This window comes from Xyrauchen texanus, chromosome 1, assembly GCF_025860055.1.
Source record: "Xyrauchen texanus isolate HMW12.3.18 chromosome 1, RBS_HiC_50CHRs, whole genome shotgun sequence".
Lineage (NCBI taxonomy): Eukaryota > Metazoa > Chordata > Actinopteri > Cypriniformes > Catostomidae > Xyrauchen > Xyrauchen texanus.
The window spans coordinates 26,416,410-26,438,815 of NC_068276.1; the positions used below are offsets into that span (position 1 = coordinate 26,416,410).

Sequence of the window (22,406 nt, forward strand, 5' to 3'; positions counted from 1 at the left end):
CAAGTCCAAAAACATGCAGGTTAAATTAATTGGAGACTCTAAATTGCCCCGTATGTGTGTGAGAGTCCCCCAGCCACTGGGGATTGCGTCAGGAAGGGAATCCGGTGTAAAAAAAACTTCGGCCAAATCAGATATGTATATGCGGACTATCACGAAGCAGAACCTGCATGGGGCAAACGCTAGGAAAGAGAGAGAACAAATGCTGTATAAAATATATTGTTAATTGTTTGTTCATGATACCTAATGCATTAACTAATGGAACCTTATTGTATAGTGTTACTGCATAAATAATCATGTAAGCATGTTGATTTGACTGCACTGAGGGAGTAATTGGAAAATTTGGACGATGAGTGTTTATATGTAAATTGTTTCATGCATATTTCATGTATATACTTAAGCTCCCTCCAACTGAGCATACTTCAACTTCAGTTTTAAGCCTCAGCACTGTTGAGCCTTTAATGTAAATTGCCTTTAGCATGTGTAACTCTCATGTGCTTGTTGTGACGTAATGAAGCTAGGAAGCAAGTTGCAAGTTGACAATTAGTTTATTGACAGTCAAATTGAGAAGATAGGGGAAAAGTCCGGGGTGATGGTCTAGTGGCGCAGAGTCTCCAATGGTCAGATGATCGTGGTGAGAAGAGTGAAGAGAAGTGTTGAACAGACACGCGTAATCCGGGTAACAGCAAACAGGACACGAAACAGGGACAACGAGAGAACTGGACTGGAACTCTGAAGAGCTAACAACACCGGACATCACAAACAACGATCTGACAAGGAGATGAGAGAGTGGTGAGAATTTAAAGGGAATGGGAATGAGTAACAGCTGGTGAGAGGAGTGATTGCGGCAGAGCGCTAATCATGGTACAAACAACACGCCCACACATTCACGCACCCACACAACACACACTAAGAACAAGGCACGAGACAAGGAAGAGACATAGGATTAAATACCGTGACAGTACTCCTCCCCTAGGAACGCCTCCTGGCGTTCCCAGGCTCCCTTACCTGCCGATTGTAGTCATCGATAAGGGAGTGATCCAGAATGTCTCTGGCCGGTACCCAACCTCTCTCCTCCGGACCGTAACCTTCCCAGTCCACCAGGTACTGAAATCCGCGCCCCTCCGCCTTGAGTCCAGAATACGGTTGACCGAATAAGTAGGTTCCCCGCCTACGAAGTCGCGGCGGGGGAACCGAACCGGCGGGTTAATGCGGGAATAAAAGACGGGTTTTATTTTGGATACATGAAATACGGGTGAATTCTCCTGTACGCTGGAGGAAGGTTGAGGCGGACTGCCACCGGACTAACGATCTTGGTGACAGCTGAACGGGCCAATAAATTTAGGTGCAAGTTTATTAGATACGGAACGTAGAGGAATGTTCTTAGTAGAAAGCCACACTTTTTGACCAACGACGTATACGGGAGGCCTAGACCGGTGGCGATCAGCTTTGGCCTTGGTGCGTGACCCCACTTGGAGTAGAGTCTCCGGCCCTAGTCCAAGTGCGGTGACACCTCTGGACGAAGGCGTGAGCGGAGGGACCGCGACTCGGATTCCAGACTAGGAAAAATAGGTGGCTGGTAACCTACACTACACTCAAACGGAGATAGGCCCGTGGATGATACTGGTAACGTGTTGTGGGCGTACTCAACAAAAGACAGTTGCTGACTCCATGAGGAAGGATTCTTGGATACCAAACATCGTAACGTTCTCTCCAGATCCTGGTTGGCTCGCTCAGATTGACCATTGCTCTGGGGATGAAACCCTGAGGACAGACTAACAGTCGCTCCCAGTAATTTACAAAATTCTCGCCAAAATTTGGACACAAATTGGGGTCCTCTGTCAGAGACCACATCTGTCGGGAGGCCATGTAGCCGAAAGACGTGGTCAATGACAATCACCGCTGTCTCCTTGGCAGAGGGTAATTTGGGCAAGGGAATGAAGTGGGCCGCTTTCGAGAACCGGTCCACCACGGTTAAAACTACCGTGTGTCCCTGTGAGGGTGGGAGGGCGGTGATAAAATCTAGAGCGATATGGGACCAGGGTCTCGATGGCACCGGCAGCGGTTGAAGTAACCCGTCTGGGGGTCGATTGGAACTCTTACCAGTGGCGCAGACTGAGCAAGCCAAAACAAAACTGTGAACGTCACGAACCATCAAAGGCCACCAGAATCGTTGCTTGACTAAAAACTTAGTTCGATTAACTCCTGGATGACAAGCCACATTAGAACAATGTCCCCACTGAATAACGCTGGACCGTAACCCCTCCGGCACAAACAAACGGTTCGGTGGGCACCGAGCCGGGGCGTTACCCCTTCTAAGGCCGTCTTGACCTTCGATTCGATCTCCCATGTGAGTGTAGAGATGAATAGAGTCTCTGGTAAAATGCACTCGGGAGTAGACGGGCGTTCGGAGTGATCAAAAATACGTGATAAAGAATCGGGTTTGATGTTCTTGGAACCCGGGCGGTACGAGAGAGTAAAATCAAAACGACCGAAAAAAAGAGCCCACCGAGCCTGCCTGGAGTTTAATCTTTTAGCTGTGCGAATATATTCCAAATTCTTGTGATCGGTCCAGACGATAAAAGGTACCCCCGAACCCTCCAACCAGTGGCGCCATTCCTCCAAAGCTAACTTGACTGCCAACAACTCTCTGTTACCAATGTCATAATTACGTTCGGCCGAGGACAAGCGATGAGAAAAAAACGCGCAAGGGTGTATCTTGTCGTCTGAAGGAGAACGCTGGGATAGCACTGCGCCTACCCCCACCTCTGATGCATCGACCTCCACCACGAACTGACGTGATGGATCAGGGGTTATCAGGATGGGGGCTGAAACAAAGCAACCTTTCAGTTTGGCAAACGCAGCCTCAGCTGCGTCTGACCACCTGAACGTTGTTCTGGGGAGGTCAGGGCGGTCAGAGGTGTGGCTAGTTGACTGAAATTGCGAATGAAACGCCGGTAGAAATTGGCGAACCCCAGGAATCTCAGTAGGGCCTTACGAGACTCTGGACTTGGCCAATCTACCACAGCCTTGATCTTCTCAGGATCCATGCGCATTCCCTCAACCGACACGATGTACCCTAAGAAAGGAACAGACTGTGCATGAAAAGCGCATTTCTCCGCCTTGACAAAAAGCCCATTCTCTAGCAATCTCTGAAGCACTAGCCGGACGTGCTGCACATGTTCCTGGAGAGAAGAAGAAAAATCAATATGTCATCCAGGTAAACATATATGAACTGATCAACCATGTCTCGCAGCACGTCATTGACGAGTGCCTGGAAGACCGCTGGGGAGTTGGACAAGCCGAACGGCATGACCAAGTATTCAAAGTGCCCCCTGGGGGTGTTAAAAGCGGTTTTCCATTCATCCCCCTCCTGATGCGGACCAAATGATAAGCATTACGTAAATCCAATTTCGTGAAGATAGATGCTCCCTGCAACCTCTCAAAAGCTGAAGACATCAACGGTAGAGGATAAGTATTCTTTACCGTGATGTTGTTCAGCCCCGGTAATCAATGCAAGGTCGCAGAGATCCATCCTTCTTCCCCACAAAAAGAATCCCGCCCCGCTGGAGAAGAGGAAGGGCGGATGAATCCATTAGCTAGAGAATCAGAAATATATTTCTCCATAGCCTCCCTCTCTGGAATCGAGAGTGAATATAACTTGCCCTTAGGCGGAGATGTACCTGGCAATAACTCTATGGCACAGTCATAGGGACGATGTGGAGGGAGAGAAGCCGCCCGAGACTTACTGAACACCTCCTTCAGGTCCAGGTACTCCGCGGGCACGTTAGATAAATCCACCGCCTCTTCCTGAAAAACAGGGACAAAAACAGACGAACAGGCAGAAACAAGACAAGACTTATGACATTGAGTGCTCCACGCTGACACAGACTTAGACTGCCAGTCCACTTTAGGGTTGTGATGGGTGAGCCAGGGATGACCAAGGACGATGGGGGCAAGAGGAGTGTCCAGTATGTAGAAGGAGATGGTCTCGGTGTGATTGCCTGACGTGACGAGAGTGATGTCTTCAGTGGCTAGGGAAATGGTGGGAAGTTTCTGGCCATTGAGGGCGTGAACAGCGATCCGGTGAGTGAGAGACTTGAGGGGGACTTGGTGGTTGAGTGCAAAAGTGTAGTCCATGAAATTTCCTTCGGCCCCAGAATCCAGAAGTGCTCGACAGTCGTGACGGTGATTAGACCATTGAAGACTTACCGGAAGGAGGGTAGATGTGGATGAGGTCTTCTCGGCGGAGATCCCACCCGATAGTAGCCTCATACTTGCTATCGGGCGGATCCTTTTAAAGGACAGTTGTAGGCAAAATGTCCAGCACCACCACAGTACAAACACAGTCCCTGGGATCTCCGCCTTTCCTTCTCCTCCCGGGAAAGCCGGGCTCGACCCACCTGCATGGGCTCGGGATCACAGACGGGGCTGAACGCGTCCCCGCCTCCAGAACATTGACCGCCTAATCCTCTCAAGGGGCGGTTGGTTTGTACTCGCTGTTCCATTCTGGATAACCTTGCGTCCACTCTAAGCGCCAAGGCGATCAAATCGTTTAGCTTGGTGGGGAGATCCATGGCGTATATCTCCTTTTGGACGCGATCAGCCAGCCCATGCAGGAACATGTCCCACTGCGCCTCCTCGTTCCATTGGCTCTCCGCCGCTAGCGTCCGGAACTCGATAGAAAAGTCTGATACAGATCTCTCCCCTGACGCAAGTCGGCCAGCACTCTGGCTGCCTCTCTACCGGAGACAGCACGGTCGAAAACTCGCTTCATCTCCGCGGAGAGTGCTTGAAAAGAGGTGCAGCATTCATCTTGATTCTCCCACACCGCCGTTCCCCAAAGGGCCGCTCTCCCAGAAAGTAGCGTCAGGACAAAAGCGACCTTGGTTCTTTCATCACAGAATGTTCTGGGTTGTAAAGAAAAATGCATTGAGCATCGTGTTAGAAAAGCTCGGCAAAAATTAGGTTCACCTGAATATAGCTCTGGAACCGGTAGGCGGGGCTCCGACTGGGAGGGGGCGCTGGTGGTGGTTGAGGAATCAGCGGTGCGGGTGGCGCAGTGGGAGCTCGCAGAAGTTGAATTTGCTGGGTGAGTCCGGACACCTGCGCCACTAGAGCCTGGACAGCGCGAGCCGTGTCATTGAGATTCTTCTCCTGGTTCTCCATACGAAGTCTGCTGTTCATCACGAATTCTTCTAGGCTGTCTGAATTGTTACTCGCTGCTTCCATCTTGTGGTCAGATCGTTCTGTGACGTAATGAAGCTAGGAAGCAAGTTGCAAGTTGACAATTAGTTTATTGACAGTCAAATTGAGAAGATAGGGGAAAAGTCCGGGGTGATGGTCTAGTGGCGCAGAGTCTCCAATGGTCAGATGATCGTGGTGAGAAGAGTGAAGAGAAGTGTTGAACAGACACGGCGAATCCGGGTAACAGCAAACAGGACACGAAACAGGGACAACGAGAGAACTGGACTGGAACTCTGAAGAGCGAACAACACCGGACATCACAAACAACGATCTGACAAGGAGATGAGAGAGTGGTGAGAATTTAAAGGGAATGGGAATGAGTAACAGCTGGTGAGAGGAGTGATTGCGGCAGAGCGCTAATCATGGTACAAACAACACGCCCACACATTCACGCACCCACACAACACACACTAAGAACAAGGCACGAGACAAGGAAGAGACATAGGATTAAATACCGTGACACTTGTATAACGATGTGTTGTCAGTGGGTGGGAGGTTATTAATGCATCATCTCTGCTGGTCCTGATTGCTACCTGTCAGCAAGTCTCCTCCACAGGATCTGTTCAACAGTTCTTTCAGTGCTTCATTGACATCGGTATTGAACACGCTGCTAAAGCTACAGTTTGGGAAGCTGACCTGGAATGTGCCCACCACTTCCTGAACCCACTGCAGTTCGGCACACAGCTCTTTCTGCAGGGCCTCAAAGTGTGTTTGCCTCTCCTTATATCGCTCACTAACTCTGCTCACACTGGCATCCACGCTCCTCATGTCTTCCTGAACGGCCCGCCTCTGTGCCTCAACTTTACGAAACTCATAACGAAGTTGGGATAACTCGTGACGGATGCTCTCGCTCTCTTCTTTGTACCACATCTCCTTCTCATTGTAAATAGAAACTAGAGCATCAATGTCTTCCTGCAGGGAGTCGTGGGCTGAGGCCAGCTGGCAGAAAGTACCTTCCATAGCCGAGATTTCCTCCTCCAGCTGAGCGAATCGTTCAAAGTTGATGTAGGTGTTATTAGGGGGCATGCTAGAGTGGGACTTAATGGTGTACTCCTTGAGACGCTTGGTCTTCAGCTGCCTACGCTCTCTCTTCCTCTCTGGAGCTTTACTGCGTTCGTCCTTATGCTCATTAGACTAACAACAGACAAAGAAGTGGAGAAAGACCAGAGAGTGAGAGAAAGCGTACTATAAAGAGATGAAATTTTTATCAGAGAATGCACCAAATGCATGGCACTATAAATGCCTCTAAATGCCCATACCTTTATCCACGGGTGATTCAACGTATCTTGAATCGTGAGTCTTTTTCTGTAATACATAATTTAAAAGATAATGTCTGGCATCACATTTTGCTCTCACAATCACACACACACACACGCAATCACGCACGTGCACGTACGGACGGACGCACGCACACACACACACACACACATACTCAGGCTGCGCGCTTACTTGGTGTCTTTTTCCAGCAGTTGTCGTATAAAATTCTTGGCAAGCTCACTGGTGTGGCCAAAGAACTCATCATCAAACTCATAGTTCATTGCTGAGATGTTTCCCAAAGTGTCTTGTTTTGTCTCTCCCAAGAAGGGAGATGCCCCACTCAACCTACATTTAGAAGGCACTAAAATTATTCTGAATATTATTAATTTTATAGTAAGAAATATTATATATTTTACACATTATATATACAATATATTTACAGTGTAAATAGCAACAATAAGCATCTTCATTGCACTAAGTGGCAGATACTATATGCACCTTTAATTCAATACGATGATACAGTATAGTTGCATCACTGCAGTGTGTTTATTGTGTTTATTTAGAGTCATAAAGACACCCTACAGCAACCCCTTTCCCCTAAACCTAAACCTAACCCTAACATTCCCTTACACAAATTAACCATGGTTTTTCTACAGTAACCATAGTATCACCATAGTATTTTGTATTAAAATCATAGTAACCACAAAATTAAACATGATTACTACACTCACCTAAAGGATTATTAGGAACACCATACTAATACTGTGTTTGACCCCCTTTAGCCTTCAGAACTCCCTTAATTCTATGTGGCATTGATTCAACAAGGTGCTGAAAGCATTCTTTAGAAATGTTGGCCCATATTGATAGGATGGCATCTTGCAGTTGATGGAGATTTGTGGGATGTACATTCAGGGCACGAAGCTCCCGTTCCACCACATCCCAAAGATGCTCTATTGGGTTGAGATCTGGTGACTGTGGGGGATATTTTAGTACAGTGAACTCATTGTCATGTTCAAGAAACCAATTTGAAATGATTCGAGCTTTGTGACATGGTGCATTATCCTGCTGGAAGTAGCCATCAGAGGATGGGTACATGGTGGCCATAAAGGGATGGACATGGTCAGAAACAATGCTCAGGTAGGCCGTGGCATTTAAACGATGCCCAATTGGCACTAAGGGGCCTAAAGTGTGCCAAGAAATCATCCCCCACACCATTACACCACCACCACCAGCCTGCACAGTGGTAACAAGGCATGATGGATCCATGTTCTCATTCTGTTTACGCCAAATTCTGACTCTACCATCTGAATATCTCGAAATCGAGACTCATCAGACCAGGCAACATTTTTCCAGTCTTCAACTGTCCAATTTTGGTGAGCTCTTGCAAATTGTAGCCTCTTTTTCCTATTTGTAGTGGAGATGAGCAGTACCCGGTGGGGTCTTCTGCTGTTGTAGCCCATCCGCCTCAAGGTTGTGCATGTTGTGGCTTCACAAATGCTTTGCTGCATACCTCGGTTGTAACGAGTGGTTATTTCAGGCAAAGTTGCTCTTCTATCAGCTTGAATCAGTCGGCCCATTCTCCTCTGACCTCTAGCATCAACAAGGCATTTTCAGCCCACAGGACTGCCGCATACTGGATGTTTTTCCTTTTCACACCATTCTTTGTAAACCCTAGAAATGGTTGTGCGTGAAAATCCCAGTAACTGAGCAGATTGTGAAATACTCAGACCGGCCCGTCTGGCACCAACAACCATGCCACGCTCAAAATTGCTTAAATCACCTTTCTTTCCCATTCTGACATTCAGTTTGGAGTTCAGGAGATTGTCTTGACCAGGACCACACCCCTAAATGCATTGAAGCAACTGCCATGTGATTGGTTGATTAGATAATTGCATTAATGAGAAATTGAACAGGTGTTCCTAATAATCCTTTAGGTGAGTGTATATTAACACCATTTATATTACTGTAGTTACACTAAGGTTAATGGCATTAAAACTATGGCTTCCATAAATATACATGGTTACTACAATATTACTATAGTAAAACCATAGTAATTTTACCTGGCACAAACCTTTCTCTCAACTCCCTGACTGTCACCGTGACCACATCACTGCCAGAAAATTACGTTTTATATAAATTTGTATTTTTATTATAAGTTCTATTAAAGAAAATATTAAGAGTGGAGACAGAAAACAGGATAAGGAAAAGTGGGACAAAAGGGGGAAATCGAACCCAGGTTGTCTGCATATAAAATGCACAGCAACACTGTCTTTACCCACTACACCATTGCTGCTGTGGCAGGTGCTATTTACACCTAGTGCAAATAGTAAGTCTGATAAAATAAATAATGTATGTTGCATTGTGTGTACTTACAGAATATATGTAATAACACCAACACTCCTAGAAAAATAAAGTAGTATTAAATTGAAGTATTTACAATAAAAAAACAAGCAAAATATTTTGTGTTTTATTTTTTACTGAAATTTTTTTTTATCTTACCACATATCTGCTTCTAGTCCCAATGGTTCATAATTCACAATTTCAGGAGCTGAAAATAAAGCAAAAAGACACAAAACAATACGTAAATTGAAACTCAGAGGAGGAATAAAATAAACATGAGTTCCACAAGTGTGTTAGTGTGCACGTTGACGTTAGGCTTTGGATAGAGCATGTTTTATACCAACAAATTCTGGCGTTCCAAAGATGTTTTTAAATTCAACCCCCTCAGCAATTTTGTGGGCCAACCCAAAATCAATGAGTTTGATCCGGGGTAGAGGGGCATTCTTATCCAGGAGCATGATGTTTTCAGGCTGCAAACCAGAAAACAAACATTACACACACAGATGCACAACCACACTCATAAGCAAACATAGACACGTTGTTCCACTGTGTGTCCTTGGGAACTGACAGTTGTTCTGTGCAGACCCTTCCATAGTGTAGTGACTGCTCACTGTTGTAAGAACAATGAGTGTACCTTCAGGTCAAAATGAGCGATATTCCTTGTGTGCAGATAATGCACGCCCTCTAGTATCTGTTTAATGAACTGTGTGGCCTCCTCCTCACTCAAAGTCTCTTTCTGCGCCAGAAAGTCAAAAAGCTCCCCTCCAGACACCCTAGAATTAACAGATTTCTACTCAGTATTGATAGGTTGGTGAAAAAGTGAAAACTTTACCAATGCACACATACTACCAGTGTAAAAACAACAATACATTTACACAACAAAATTGTAAGACGATAAAAGATCTACTCACAGCTCCAAAATCAGCACCACATCGGTCTTGTTTTCATACACGTCATGCAGCATGACAATATTGGGATGGTGAATCTGCTGCAGGATGTTGACCTCTCGCTCAATCTCTTCTCGAAGCACACCTCGCCGACTGGCATTACTCTGACGCTTTTTAATGAACTTGGCTGCAAAATCCCGGCCTGAGCTCTTTTCACGACACTGCTTAACGATTGCAAACTGTCCACTGGAGAACATGTAGAAATAAACACATTGACAACTATCTCGAGACAAGAAGCCAATTCGCCAGAGAGAAATATTAAATATTTTAAACTGTACTTTGGATTTACAGCAAACCTAAATAGGGACTAAAGCAAGCAAACCACCATAATACATCCTTTGATATTTTGAGGCAGCGACATTTACAAGGCGCTTTGATACAGCACAACAAGCCCTCATACTTGCAATGTGTGGGTTGCTCTGCTTGTTGGTTGAAGATAACTAATTTCACATGACATGCACACCTGAATAGTCAAAAGCACTTTGAGTCTGCTATAACTTTGAAAAGTTAAAAAGAAAATCAGATCACAGACATACAGGTGAAACTCGAAAAATTTGAATATCGTGCAAAAGTTCATTAATTTCAGTAATTCAACTTAAAAGGTGAAACTAATATATTATATAGACTCATTACAAGCAAAGTAAGATATTTCAAGCCTTTATTTGATATAATTTTGATGATTATGGCTTACAGCTTATGAAAACCCCAAATTCAGAATCTCAGAAAATTAGAATATTACATGAAATCAATAAAAAAAGGATTTTAAATACAGAAATGTCGGCCCTCTGAAAAGTATAATCATGCATGTACTCAGTACTTGGTTTGGGCCCCTTTTGCATTAATTACTGCCTCAATGCGGCGTGGCATGGATGCTATCAGCCTGTGGCACTGCTGAGGTGTTATGGAAGACCAAGATGCTTCAATAGCGGCCTTCAGCTCTTCTGCATTGTTTGGTCTCATGTCTCTCATCTTTCTCTTGGCAATGCCCCATAGATTCTCTATGGGGTTCAGGTCAGGCGAATTTGCTGGCCAATCAAGCACAGTAATACCATGGTCATTGAACCAGGTCTTGGTACTTTTGGCAGTGTGGGCAGGTGCCAAGTCCTGCTGGAAAATGAAGTCAGCATCTCCATAAAGCTTGTCTGCTGAAGGAAGCATGGAGTGCTCTAAAATGTCCCGGTAGACGGCTGCATTGACTCTGGACTTAATAAAGCACAGTGGACCAACACCAGCCGATGACATGGCTCCCCAAACCAACACAGACTGTGGAAACTTCACACTGGACTTCAAGCATCTTGGATTGTGTGCCTCTCCATTCTTCCTCCAGACTCTGGGACCTTGGTTTCCAAATGAGATGCAAAATTTGCTCTCATCAGAAAAGAGGACTTTGGACCAAGGAGCAACAGACCTGTACATTTTTTCTTTAGCCCAGGTAAGACATTTGACATTTGAAGCCCATGTCCAGGACCCGTCTGTGTGTGGTGGCTCTTGATGCAGTAACTCCAGCCTCAGTCCACTCCTTGTGAAGCTCCCCCACACATTTGAATGGCCTTTTCCTGACAATCCTCTCCAGGCTACGGTCATCCCTGCTGCTTGTGCACCTTTTTCTTCCACACTTTTCCCTTCCACTTAACTTTATATTAATGTGCTTTGATACAGCACTTTAAGAACATCCAACTTCTTTTGCAATTACCTTTTGAGGCTTTCCCTCCTTGTGGAGGGTGTCAATGATGGTTTTCTGCACAACTGTCAGGTCAGCAGTCTTCCCCATGATTGTGAATTCAACTGAACCAGACTGAGAGACCATTTAAAGGCTCAGGAACCCTTTGCAGGTGTTTAGCTGATTAGAGTGTGACACTTTGAGCCTACAATACTGAACCTTTTCACAATATTCTAATTTTCTGAGATTCTGAATTTGGGGTTTTCATAAGCTGTAAGCCATAATCATCAAAATTATATCAAATAAAGGCTTGAAATATCTTACTTTGCTTGTAATGAGTCTATATAATATATTAGTTTCACCTTTTAAGTTGAATTACTGAAATTAATGATCTTTTGCACGATATTCTAATTTTTCGAGTTTCACCTGTATACTCTATGTTATACAATGCAACTGTCTATCAGCAAGTAAACAGTTTTAAGTAAACAAATATGTTTACCTTCCAAGTTCCTCTCCAATCTCATAGAAATTCTCGACTTGCTGTTGCTTGAACACAGCCATTTTAATCTTATTAAGGAAAGAAAGAGAGGAGCCTATCAGATGTATTGAACTAACAACATAATGGCACACATTTACAATATGTGGGATAAGGATAATCATCTTAATGCATAAATTAACAGTGTATATAAATTAACATAAATTACATAAATTAACGTGCAATGAGGCTTATCATACTATGTGACCTAAACATTCCATTCATGATGGGCTGACAAATGTAGGTCGTACTCAAGTGTGCAAGATAAAGAGTCCTCAAGAATATTTAGCTAAAATGTATGCAATGACTATTTATTTCTACTATACTTATGTTTTTAACACTCTTTTTTTAGTTGTAGTACATTAGTATAGCTTTCTTCTGCCTTACAATATTTCCTACTCATCATGTAATGTTAAAGGTATCTTAAAGAAACACATTTTAGCCAAGCATGACACATGAAACGGTAGTTGACAATAACATTTCAAGCAGTTTCATCAGTGTGACATGCTACAATTTATCTAAAACCATTTAAAACAATGTTTCCAATTCTTAATTGGTATACATACAGTTTTATGATCTCATATAAATAGAGACAACATTGAATATTTGTACTTTAAAAAATTAATTTGTCACACTGCAGGACACTCCTATACTGTAGAAGTATAAAAGGTGATTAAAATGGTAAAAACTTAAAAGAGGCCCTTAAGACATGCACACGTCCTTATGTGTTTTAACCTAAAATATATGTTGAATTAAAAACATACAAAAATACAAAAAATAAAAATACATATGTATAAAAGTACATAGATACGTAATATGTCCACTGCCAGTTGGTAGGTCATCCTGAGCGTCAAGGTCTGATTTTCTCAACACTATTGTCTTACAAAATCAAATATGTTGTAGGCTAGGTCCTACATTTGTTTTCAGGCTTTCGAAAATGCAATGAGCACACGTAATTCTTTAGATGTTCTTTAAATAAATCAGCAGATCTCCCGATTGCGGTTAGCTTTAAATGCACGACAAAGATCTAGCGTTTGTAAGACATTTGCATGTTTAAATTAAGAGTTCATTAAACTCAGAGAGGAGCAGAAATAATCTACCTGTCATTGCAGACAAATATATTATGTTGCTGAATCTTTTCATGCGCTCACGCGTTCTCCATAGCCTAGATCTTCTTCAGGAAATTCCACACGTCCCGCCGGCAGCGTATGTTTCTAAAAGAGGACACGCCACCTGTTGAACTCTTGGCTGACAGACAGAACTGGAGCTTGAGTAAAGATGGCAATGCATGTGGCATTGACAGGCCTGAGCGAAAACAATTTTTTTTTTTTTTTTTTAAATTAAGGATTGTTTTGTATTATACGTCGAAATTGATTTGTTCCCTGCTCTTCAATCGGAAGACAAACGCGCTGACTTTGGGTCACAGACTAGTAGACAGTTTCAGTCTGAGAGATGCGTAAACAATCAATGTTTCGCATTGTTAGACTCCTCTCCTCTATATGTTTAGTGTTGACATGGACTAAAGTTTTATCATCGCTCATGTAGAACATGTGACAAACAGATTTCAGTTGTTGCAAAATGGATTATGTCCTGTCCAAAAAGAATAATAAAAAACAGCGCATTGCTACATTTATCAAAATTCAAGACTGATTCCAATCCAAAAGTGTAAAACTGTTGGCTACAGATTTTTTGTTGTTGTTTTGTACTGCTTAGATATTCCAGATCTACATACTGCAAAAAGTTAAATCTAAAACTGTTAATTTTATTTTTTTTTGATAATATGTCAATTGTGAGGCATATGTGTAAATACTTCAGATCACAATTTTGTATTCATAATTGCGTTACAATGTGTTCTTGTTTTAGTTTTTTATGAGAACCGAAATATTAACAAAACTAACCTGACAGAATTGTCATTGTTGACTATTTCAATATCTATCTCCATCTCTTAACCACAAACAATGCTCAGACACATCAATACAAATTTTAATCGTTTTAATATTTGAGATGCTCACAGTAGAGCAAATAGAGGCAGCCATTTACCAGCAGATGAAGATATCTGAATGAGTCTAAATGAGAAGCTGATGGAAAGAATAGAGGGAGTGGGGAGAGATCTCACTATGGACAGAGGGAGCACATCCTCAGGTGGTTTGTGGATACTCAGGCTGCGCCAGTGCTGTGTGATTGATGTTTTCCTCCCTGGATCCAAGGCTTCTTCTCCAGGCAGTAAAAACTAATGAGAGATTATCGGATTGGGTATGCGCAGAGACATTACTTTAACACTGGCTTTGTTTCAGCATGAGCTGTAATACATGCTAACACACAGTGGCAGATTGAGGCATGGGCGACATGGGCAGTTGCCCAACAACTTTGGGGGCATTCTCATTTAGAATTACATAATTTCATATAATATCCCAACTTCTTTGGGAATTGGGGTTGTATCATTGTATTATTACTGCATTTCCTGCTGTTTATTTTTCCCCTCAGGACCTTGTTTCTACTCATTTTAGACTGTACAGTTCCTGTGTAATTTAGTATTTTGTGTAGTAATTATTATCCTGTCAGCTTTAAATGTACAGTTTCTGAAAAAGTTTTGTTTCCCATGTTATACCATAACACTGGATAAAGCATGTGACCCAGGTTCTGTGAATAAGGTCAACACACCACAGTATGGACCAGCCTCACTGAGGTTAAGCTGTCAAGAGACACATAGCAAATACAGGTGCGAGCTGGCAGGCACTTTCTCTTTTGCTGAATGGCAACACGCATTTCCCCAAGTGACAACACTGTATGGCATGTTGACCTAATTCATAGAATCTGGGTTAGCTTCTGTGACGAGGAGTTGTGCACGGTCGGTGCTGACTCAGCTGATCAGCGGGAGAGCAAGATAAAGGGGAACCAGAGGCGCTAGTTCGAGAGAGAGACGCATACGGCCCAGCTGCATGTGTGTCTGTGTCTGTGTCCTTATGTTTTGTTGTTTTTAGATCATTTATATAATTAAAATTTATGTTGACTGTTCAGCCAGTTTCTGCCTTCTCCTCATCACACCTGCGTAACCCTCTGTTCTATTTCACCTCGGTCAACACGCCACAGTATGGGCCAACCGTGTATGAGATAAGGTCAGGAGGGAAAAATAGTGGGGCAATAAGACGAGAATCACAATTTTCTGGTTAACAGAGAATTGTATTAGTTTCCATTTTAATTGCACAAATAAACCACCAGGTGTCTGACAAATTAACAAAACATGGCAAGGACTGTTTATGTGCACTGCACTGCCTGCAAGACAGAAGATGCTACTGTTGATGTGATATCCAGGCGATGGAACCTGGTGAACGTCAAAGAGGAAGACCAACCAGCTGCTGTACACATTTCCTCTAGTGAGTCACTCAGCCCTCCCTCTAGTAGAGTGGGCGACCACCCCCGAACTATGGTAGGCTAACTCTATCACCCTGACCACCCTGTTGGCCAGTCATTGTTTGTACACAGCCTGGCCTCAAACTGATTCCCCATAGCAGACAAAAAATGTATCTGTTTTCCTTATAGGTTGCGTGCAAGCAATTTACCTCCTCAGTGCTCTGGCTGGGCAGATTAGATGCAATCTAGCTACTTACACAGAGTTATGAGGAGGTGGATGAAAATAATCTAGGACCAAGGGCCTGGATACATACGAACGGGGTAGTATTTTTGGAAGGAATGCTGGGTTTAGAAAAAGAGAAATAGCTGAGCCCTCTATTCCTAATCTTAAGCATGTTGGGTGCACAGACAGGGCATTAAACTCACTCACCCTTCTTTCTGTGGTAATAGCAAGAAGAAAAGCTGTCTTAAATAAGAGAAGATCTATCTATAAATTGCCCAAGGGTTCAAAGAGGTGAAATCTCATGAGGGGATAATTTGAGCTCGTGATGGGCACAATCTACGGGCCCATTTTAGAAAGTGTCCGATGGGAGTCTGGGAACCAGCTGAACAGTCATCAAAACCTGCATGGCGATCAGATATGGCTGCTACATACCCCCTCAATGTTGACTCTGCCAGACCACTCTCCAACAGGGACTGGATAAAAGACAAGTTTGACTTATCATCAAAAGAGACTGGGTCCACCCCCCTGGACTGAGACCACTGAGAAAACCTTCCCCAATGGTTAGCATAGAGCTTTAGACAGAGCTTTAGCTGTCTGTAGGTTTTGTTCAAGACCTCCGAATGGCTCCCGTCCATGGGCCAAACATGCAGCCTATACTGCCTTGGATTAGGGTGCCAGAGTTGGTCCTGAGCCTGTGACAGCATATCTTGACTGACTGGGAGACACCATGGTGACCCCACCAGCAAAGTGACCAGATCTGGCATCTATGGCTGCTGGGGCCAGTCCGGTGGAACCAACAGAACCCTCGCCTGTAAACTCCTCACTCTGGCCAGGACCACTGGCAGAAGTGGAAAAGGAGGAAATGCATACAGGAGAACATGAGGCCACTCATTGGCCAGAGCACCCACCCCTAAGGGACCTCTGAGCCCCACCATTGAATACCACAGTGGACAATGTTTGGTTTCCTGTGAGGCAAAAAGCACCACCTCGGCTTCCCTGAAGTGAGCCCAGATGGCCTGAACAATGGCTGGGTGAAATCATCATTCCCCTGGCCTGGGACCTCCCCTGGACAAGAGATCTGATGTTACATTGTCCTCTACTTGAAGATACTGTATATGGCCCTCGGTGACAACCCCTGAACATGTGCCCATAGGAGAAGCTCTCGAACCTTCCTGTGTAAAGTGTGCGAGTGAACCCACCTTGGTGATGGATGTATGAGACCACTGTGATACTGTCTGTATGAATAATAACTTGTTTCTCCTGAAACTGTGGCAGGAAATGGATCAATGCCTGAAATCCTTCCTCTAGTTCCTCCAAGGAGGATTATGTGTGCTTTCTTCCAATAGGCTTCCCACTGACCTTGTACTGGAGTGCCCTGCCAGACAGCTCCCCAGCCCATTTCTGAGGCATCCATTGTTATGGTTACCCTCAAGCACACTTCTTTAGGACACAGGTCTTCTTTAGACCTGGGGTCGAGAGCCACCACTGTACCTTTGGGAGACAATCAAGGTCCCTTGGAATCAGCCACTGGCAATCCTCGTATGGACCTACTATGTGCCTCGCAAACCACAGCTGCAGCGAATGCAAATGAAGCAGCCCCAAAGGCACAATCTGACTGGCTGCTGCCATAAGGCCAAGCAGCCTCCGGCCACACTTCACTGTCACCTGCTCCTCTGCATGGAACTGGGACAAGTGGTCTCTCAACACTGATTTCCTCTGTGGAGTCAGAGAGGGTCTCATTGTAACTGTAGGATATTTGGTATGCTAAATTTAGAAGGGAATTTTTTAAAGTGCCCTCATTCTCACACCATTATATGTAAGATATTTGGTACTGATGAATTTAGACAGGAACCTTTAACGTGCCCGTCTTCTAACACCTGTCCTTCTTGTACATTATTAGGTAATGAAATGTATAATGGAATTAGTCACATTCGACAATGATTATAAATTAGATAAATGACAAATAACTAGATTATTCTACACCATTAAAATCGTAATACAATGTCTCGTTGTATCCGCTCACAATTTCTACTGTAAGGAATTAGCTTTAATAAGTGAATTATGATTAATTCACTTATTGGAGTGATATTATTCTCATAGCTTATTGAAAATAATATGACACCTATTTAGGTACAGCTTTGAAGCGAAATCTTTTAGAAACAGGGATGAGATTATTTATCTAAATATACCACAGTCATGTCGCCTTTGAACACAGACAAACTTTATTGCTATTCCAAACATAAATCTAATCTAACACATATATACAAGAGACAGGTTGGTGAGAAGAGTGAAAGAATGTGAAATAAATGATCAATACAGTGAAAATGAATTTATGGAGTCTGTAGACAAAGACTTGAGAACCATTTAACCTTATTTGAGTCTACATTGATTTGCTATCGGATTACCCAATGTATTCAACTAATACACCAGGACTTTGAGCACAATATTGGAGATGTACTTGCGTGTTGTGGTGTTTACTTGCATTCTTTGTGTTGCTTGGTTCTTGGTCGAAAGTTCGTTCCGTCGATGTTTTGGACCTCTGTAAGATCGGATATTATTGTCTGTATGAATGATGAGGTTGGCTTTGAAGCGAGGCCTTCTCATGGACCATAGAGATTGAGAGGCTTCCTCGGGACGTTGAGTCCCGAGCTCCCTTGAACCTCACATGGCATGGATCTGGTTCCGACGATATCCAGAGAAGACCATGAGGGAAGAGTCAGAGTGAAGTCTGAGCAGTCAGCAGAGCAGGAGAGACAAGCAGAGCCTGAAGACAGAAGAAGAAAAGAAGAGAGAGCATGTTCTTCCTGTTTGGAAACATTTTAAATGAAATTGGCCGCATCCCCAAAGGTGTCCTGCGCCAATCAGAAGTGACATTTCAGATTCACATGGTCAACTGGGCTGTTGATTTATGGTCCTTTGTTTTGGATTCTTACAACTCTCCTGCACAAAAATAGTGCATATTTAAACATGAACTTTTATATCTTGAGAATGGTCCAAGAGACATGATATTCAATGTTATCAGCTTCCTCCATGTAACTAAGCGAGCGTTTGCATACCAAATTTGACATTCTTTCATTAATATGGTACGTGTAGGTAACAAAACATGAAAATCCCTGGTTACAAATCATACTGGTTAATTCCTTGGTTATACAACATGGATAAAACATTACACACATTTTAAAGAGGTACATCATGCTATAATCATTCATTTGTCAGTTATACTACTGTGTACTAAAGTACTAAAGTACTAAAGTACTGTGACTTTGTGTAGTGAAGGGTGAGGGTCGAAATCCCTTGTCTCTTCAGATATATCAATACATATATATATCCTTTTATATCAATATCTATCTATATTCTGTTGCTTAACTTCTTTAATAAAATGATGAATTAACTATATGCATGATCACATAATCAATTTTGTTTTTCTTATGCATAACTGAAATATACGCTGAATCATATGTGTGTTAAGAGTTAATTTTGATTTCATGCACATTCCTTGAAGCCCTCTCTCTGTTCTGCACGGAGGCTGACTTGAAGGTCGTCTTGGGAATAAGCTTGAGATGAGACACCGGGGAGAATGTTAAACATATGTTCCAGATGTATTCTGTGGTTGATTTTTACCTGTCCATGACTAATTATATGATTTAAAATCCTATGTGATAGCACTTGAATAAGTAGAAGTGTAAATTTTCTCTTATTATTTCTTTCCTCTCCTTTGCCTGAGGGGTGAATATTTCTTATCTCACTGTTTTGGTTAAAATGACCTGATAAATGTGTGCTCTGGTTCCCTTGTGCACAGAGAAACACTGTCGTTCGTCAGTGTTTCGTGTGTGCATATTGACCTCCTACCCAGGTTTTGAATCCAGGGAGACACAGCAGGCAGACTCGAAGACGCCCGAGACCATCTGCGAGGTCACTTCAGATGTAAATCTCGGGCCAGGACGACAATTGCGCTGATTAAAGTTGATGTGCTATAGCTATCTATATGTTGTGACTTTATGCTCTGCCAATCAGGAGTGAAATAATAGAATGTACTCCTTGCAAATGGTATAATTGATGTAAGATTTTGTGTAATGTATGAGTTAGCTTTCGATCTCCTCGTGAGACTTTGCCGCCTGGCTCTACCAATTTCACTGCAAACTATTCTTCAGTAAATTTTGATTCTTTAATTGAATTTCTCGACTCCTGGTTTTCTTTCTCCATATCTGGTCCGGGTCACAACTGTTATACCCCTAACAGTTGAATGTTCCTGGATTAAGATGAAATGTGTTAGTATTTGAGTCATGCAAATCTGATGGTCTTTTGGAAACCTTTCAAAGAGAAGTCTGCTTTAACTCTGTGTGGAAGTTCAGAAGGTCGTGCTGAGGGGCCTTTCTGAGCAATTAATTAATTTATGATGGTGAAGAATTCCTGGATTGCAAAGGTTGTGTTTTTCCTATATTCAAATCATGTCGTTTCAATTCTTCTGTATATATAATACTACATAACTGAATTCAAAATCAAGCTGAGATATGTCACCACCATGTTGGGAGTGAGGCAACTCCTCTCCCTTTTCAGTGTCAGCCCTAGTTACTGTAGGTGGGCCAACACGACCATTGTGTTGCTCCTGGCCTGCTGTTCTGTGGGGGAACAAATTAACCAATTGTCAAGGTAATTGGCTATACACACACCCTGGTGAACGAAGTGGAATAAGCACTGCATCCAAACACTTTGTGAAGGTGCAGGGAGATAGATCAAAAGTGGGCACCTTGTACTCAGATTTGGAAGTAAGCATCGCAGAGATCCACTGTTGTGAACCAGTTCCTTTGCCTAATGAAGGTGAAGAGGGTTTTTATGCAGAGCATACGATAAGGCAGTCGCTTTAGATGATGACTGAACCTCTTGAGATTTAAGTTGGAATAAAACCCCTTCACTGTCAACTCTGAGGGCAGGAATGTTACTGCTCCCTTTCCTAAAAGCACTAAGACTTCTGCTATAAGAGACTGGAATTCTGTCTCGTTCCTTAGAACCGTAGGAACAATGTTCATTAAACAATTAACAATAGAAAATGGAGTGGCTTGGTGTTGAATTGGAGGCTGTAGCCAAATTTCAGTGTGCTGAGCGCCCATGGACACTGGGTGCACTGGTTTCAGTAAAGAAGATGTTGGTGAGTAAAGTGTGAGGCTGGAGGCTGACAACCGTCCTGCCTCCTGATATTTGTGTGTTAGGCAGATCTACGAAAGGAATGCTGGTCCCCCTGACCTGAGCCCATTGATGAGCCTTGGGCAGCAGACTTACTGCGACCTTGGGTGGGGCTGACCTGACAAACCTGTTAGAGCCCAGCTACCACCAGCTGATGGCTGTGGCATGTGGACAGCTGGTGTCCGACTCACAGAGCTTGTCAGCTCCCTTGTCCTGCTTGCTGCTTCCGATTGTGGCCAAAAACATCCCCTGGAATCACTGGAGCCACAAGGACTGCTATGCAGTCTTGGTCTGCTAAATTGGATTGGGATAGCCATATCTGGCAATGTACCTGAAGCATATAAGCCATGGAATTCCCCAAAGCCTTTGCATGAGCACTTGTTCCTAGGATCAGCATATCTAATAAAAGAAGAGACTCTGGAATTTCTTCGCTGGACACAGTGGAGGAACAAACCTTGCAGCAAACCCTCTAGATTCACTAGCAGGAGAGAGTTGGTGCATGCAAGCCTTGCTGACAAAGCAGAGGCATGATACGTTTTCCGTAGCTGACTGTCAACTGCTCTGCAATGCATTTTTGAATGTGTAGCATCTCAACCAGCCCTGGCTGCTGCCCCTGCCAGCATAGCAAATGTGTGCCCTACCTGGTGAGCTGTAGCAAGCTGTCGGCACCCCCAGCCAAGTCATGTCATGGGGAGGACACTACAGCTAGGGGCCTTTCAAGAGAACTGTAACTCTGTCATAATCTAGGAATACAGGTAGCCCATCTGCTCTGCGGTGTTGTGGGCCTCTGTTGAACATGGAGGTCGTCAAGTGTTGCGGATTTGGGTGGCCGCTGTGCATGTTCTGCTGCTCTAGCAATCACCGCTTTGTCTGAAGGGTCCAGTGGAATTGGATCAGATGTCTGAGAGATACTGTCACAAAGCTCTTCTGGGTGAGTCAGACTGGGGGTTCTCTTCACTTCCAAATACTCCAGAGGCTTCCACTGTCAGTTCATATGGGTGGTGGCACTGATGTTTTACTGATGGCTCTCCAGAGTCTGGGAGCACTGGAGACCAATGCTGGATCTGCAAAAAACATGCAAACCATGCTTGCATTTCTCACATCTACCTCTAGAGGTGCTCCATATCCCCCTCTGTTATGCCTGGCCTTCCTTAGAGGAAAAGCCAATGTTGTCATCTTCCTGCAGCATTGCTCAACAATATACAGGAAGTGGATATGATCCAGGTAGTTTTGGACCACTCGGACGATGAGGCTTCTTTGTCTGTTTATTTATTTATACCTTTCTTACTAAATTAATATTACTATTCACGACAGTGATAACAATAACCAAATCGAAATATTATTTATGCGAAATCAATGTGTAAATATAATTACTTAACCGACATATAGTATATCTATCTACAGTGCATCCGAAAGTATTCACAGCGCTTCACTTTTTCCACAGTTTGTTACTGTATGTTACAGCCTTATTCCAAAATTGAATTATTTTCAAAATCATAAAATCACAAAATCATTATTTTCCTAAAAATTCTACAAACAATACCCCATAATGACAACGTGAAAGAAGTTTGTTTGAAATCTTTGCAAATGTATTAAAAATAAAAAACAATGTACATAAGTATTCAGAGCTTTTGCCATGACACTACAAATTGAGCTCAGGTGCATCCT

The 22,406-nt window shown here is 43.4% G+C and overlaps 1 protein-coding gene across 3 annotated transcripts; it reads right to left on the reverse strand.

Moving 5' to 3' along the window:
- Positions 1-741: 741 nt before the first annotated feature.
- Positions 742-13,249, reverse strand: dapk2a (death-associated protein kinase 2a). 3 transcript variants are annotated; one of them, XM_052127921.1, is made up of 11 exons: positions 13,084-13,249; positions 11,948-12,015; positions 9,753-9,974; positions 9,476-9,614; positions 9,182-9,311; positions 9,001-9,049; positions 8,875-8,901; positions 6,694-6,846; positions 6,504-6,549; positions 5,700-6,378; positions 742-767 (listed from the first exon to the last, which is right to left on the reverse strand). In XM_052127921.1, the coding sequence occupies exons 2-10, from the start codon at positions 12,007-12,009 to the stop codon at positions 5,752-5,754; spliced, it is 1,455 nt and encodes a 484-aa protein (XP_051983881.1). In that variant the 5' UTR covers positions 12,010-12,015; positions 13,084-13,249; the 3' UTR covers positions 742-767; positions 5,700-5,751. The 3 variants fall into 3 exon arrangements, with proteins under 3 accessions (XP_051983881.1, XP_051983874.1, XP_051983866.1); XM_052127914.1 differs by lacking the exon at positions 742-767 and adding an exon at positions 5,330-5,477; XM_052127906.1 differs by lacking the exon at positions 742-767 and adding an exon at positions 5,369-5,515.
- Between the last annotated feature and the right edge of the window lie 9,157 nt (positions 13,250-22,406).

Excerpts from the sequence above, each read along its gene's own strand:
- dapk2a (XM_052127921.1), bottom strand. The coding sequence starts at position 12,009 with ATGGCTGTGTTCAAGCAACAGCAAGTCGAGAATTTCTATGAGATTGGA. Across the intron at positions 9,975-11,947 it reads ATTGGAGAGGAACTTGGAAG|TGGACAGTTTGCAATCGTTA; the intron begins GTAAACATATTT and ends CATGTTCTCCAG. Across the intron at positions 6,847-8,874 it reads GGTGTTATTACATATATTCT|GTTGAGTGGGGCATCTCCCT; the intron begins GTAAGTACACAC and ends TTCTAAATGTAG.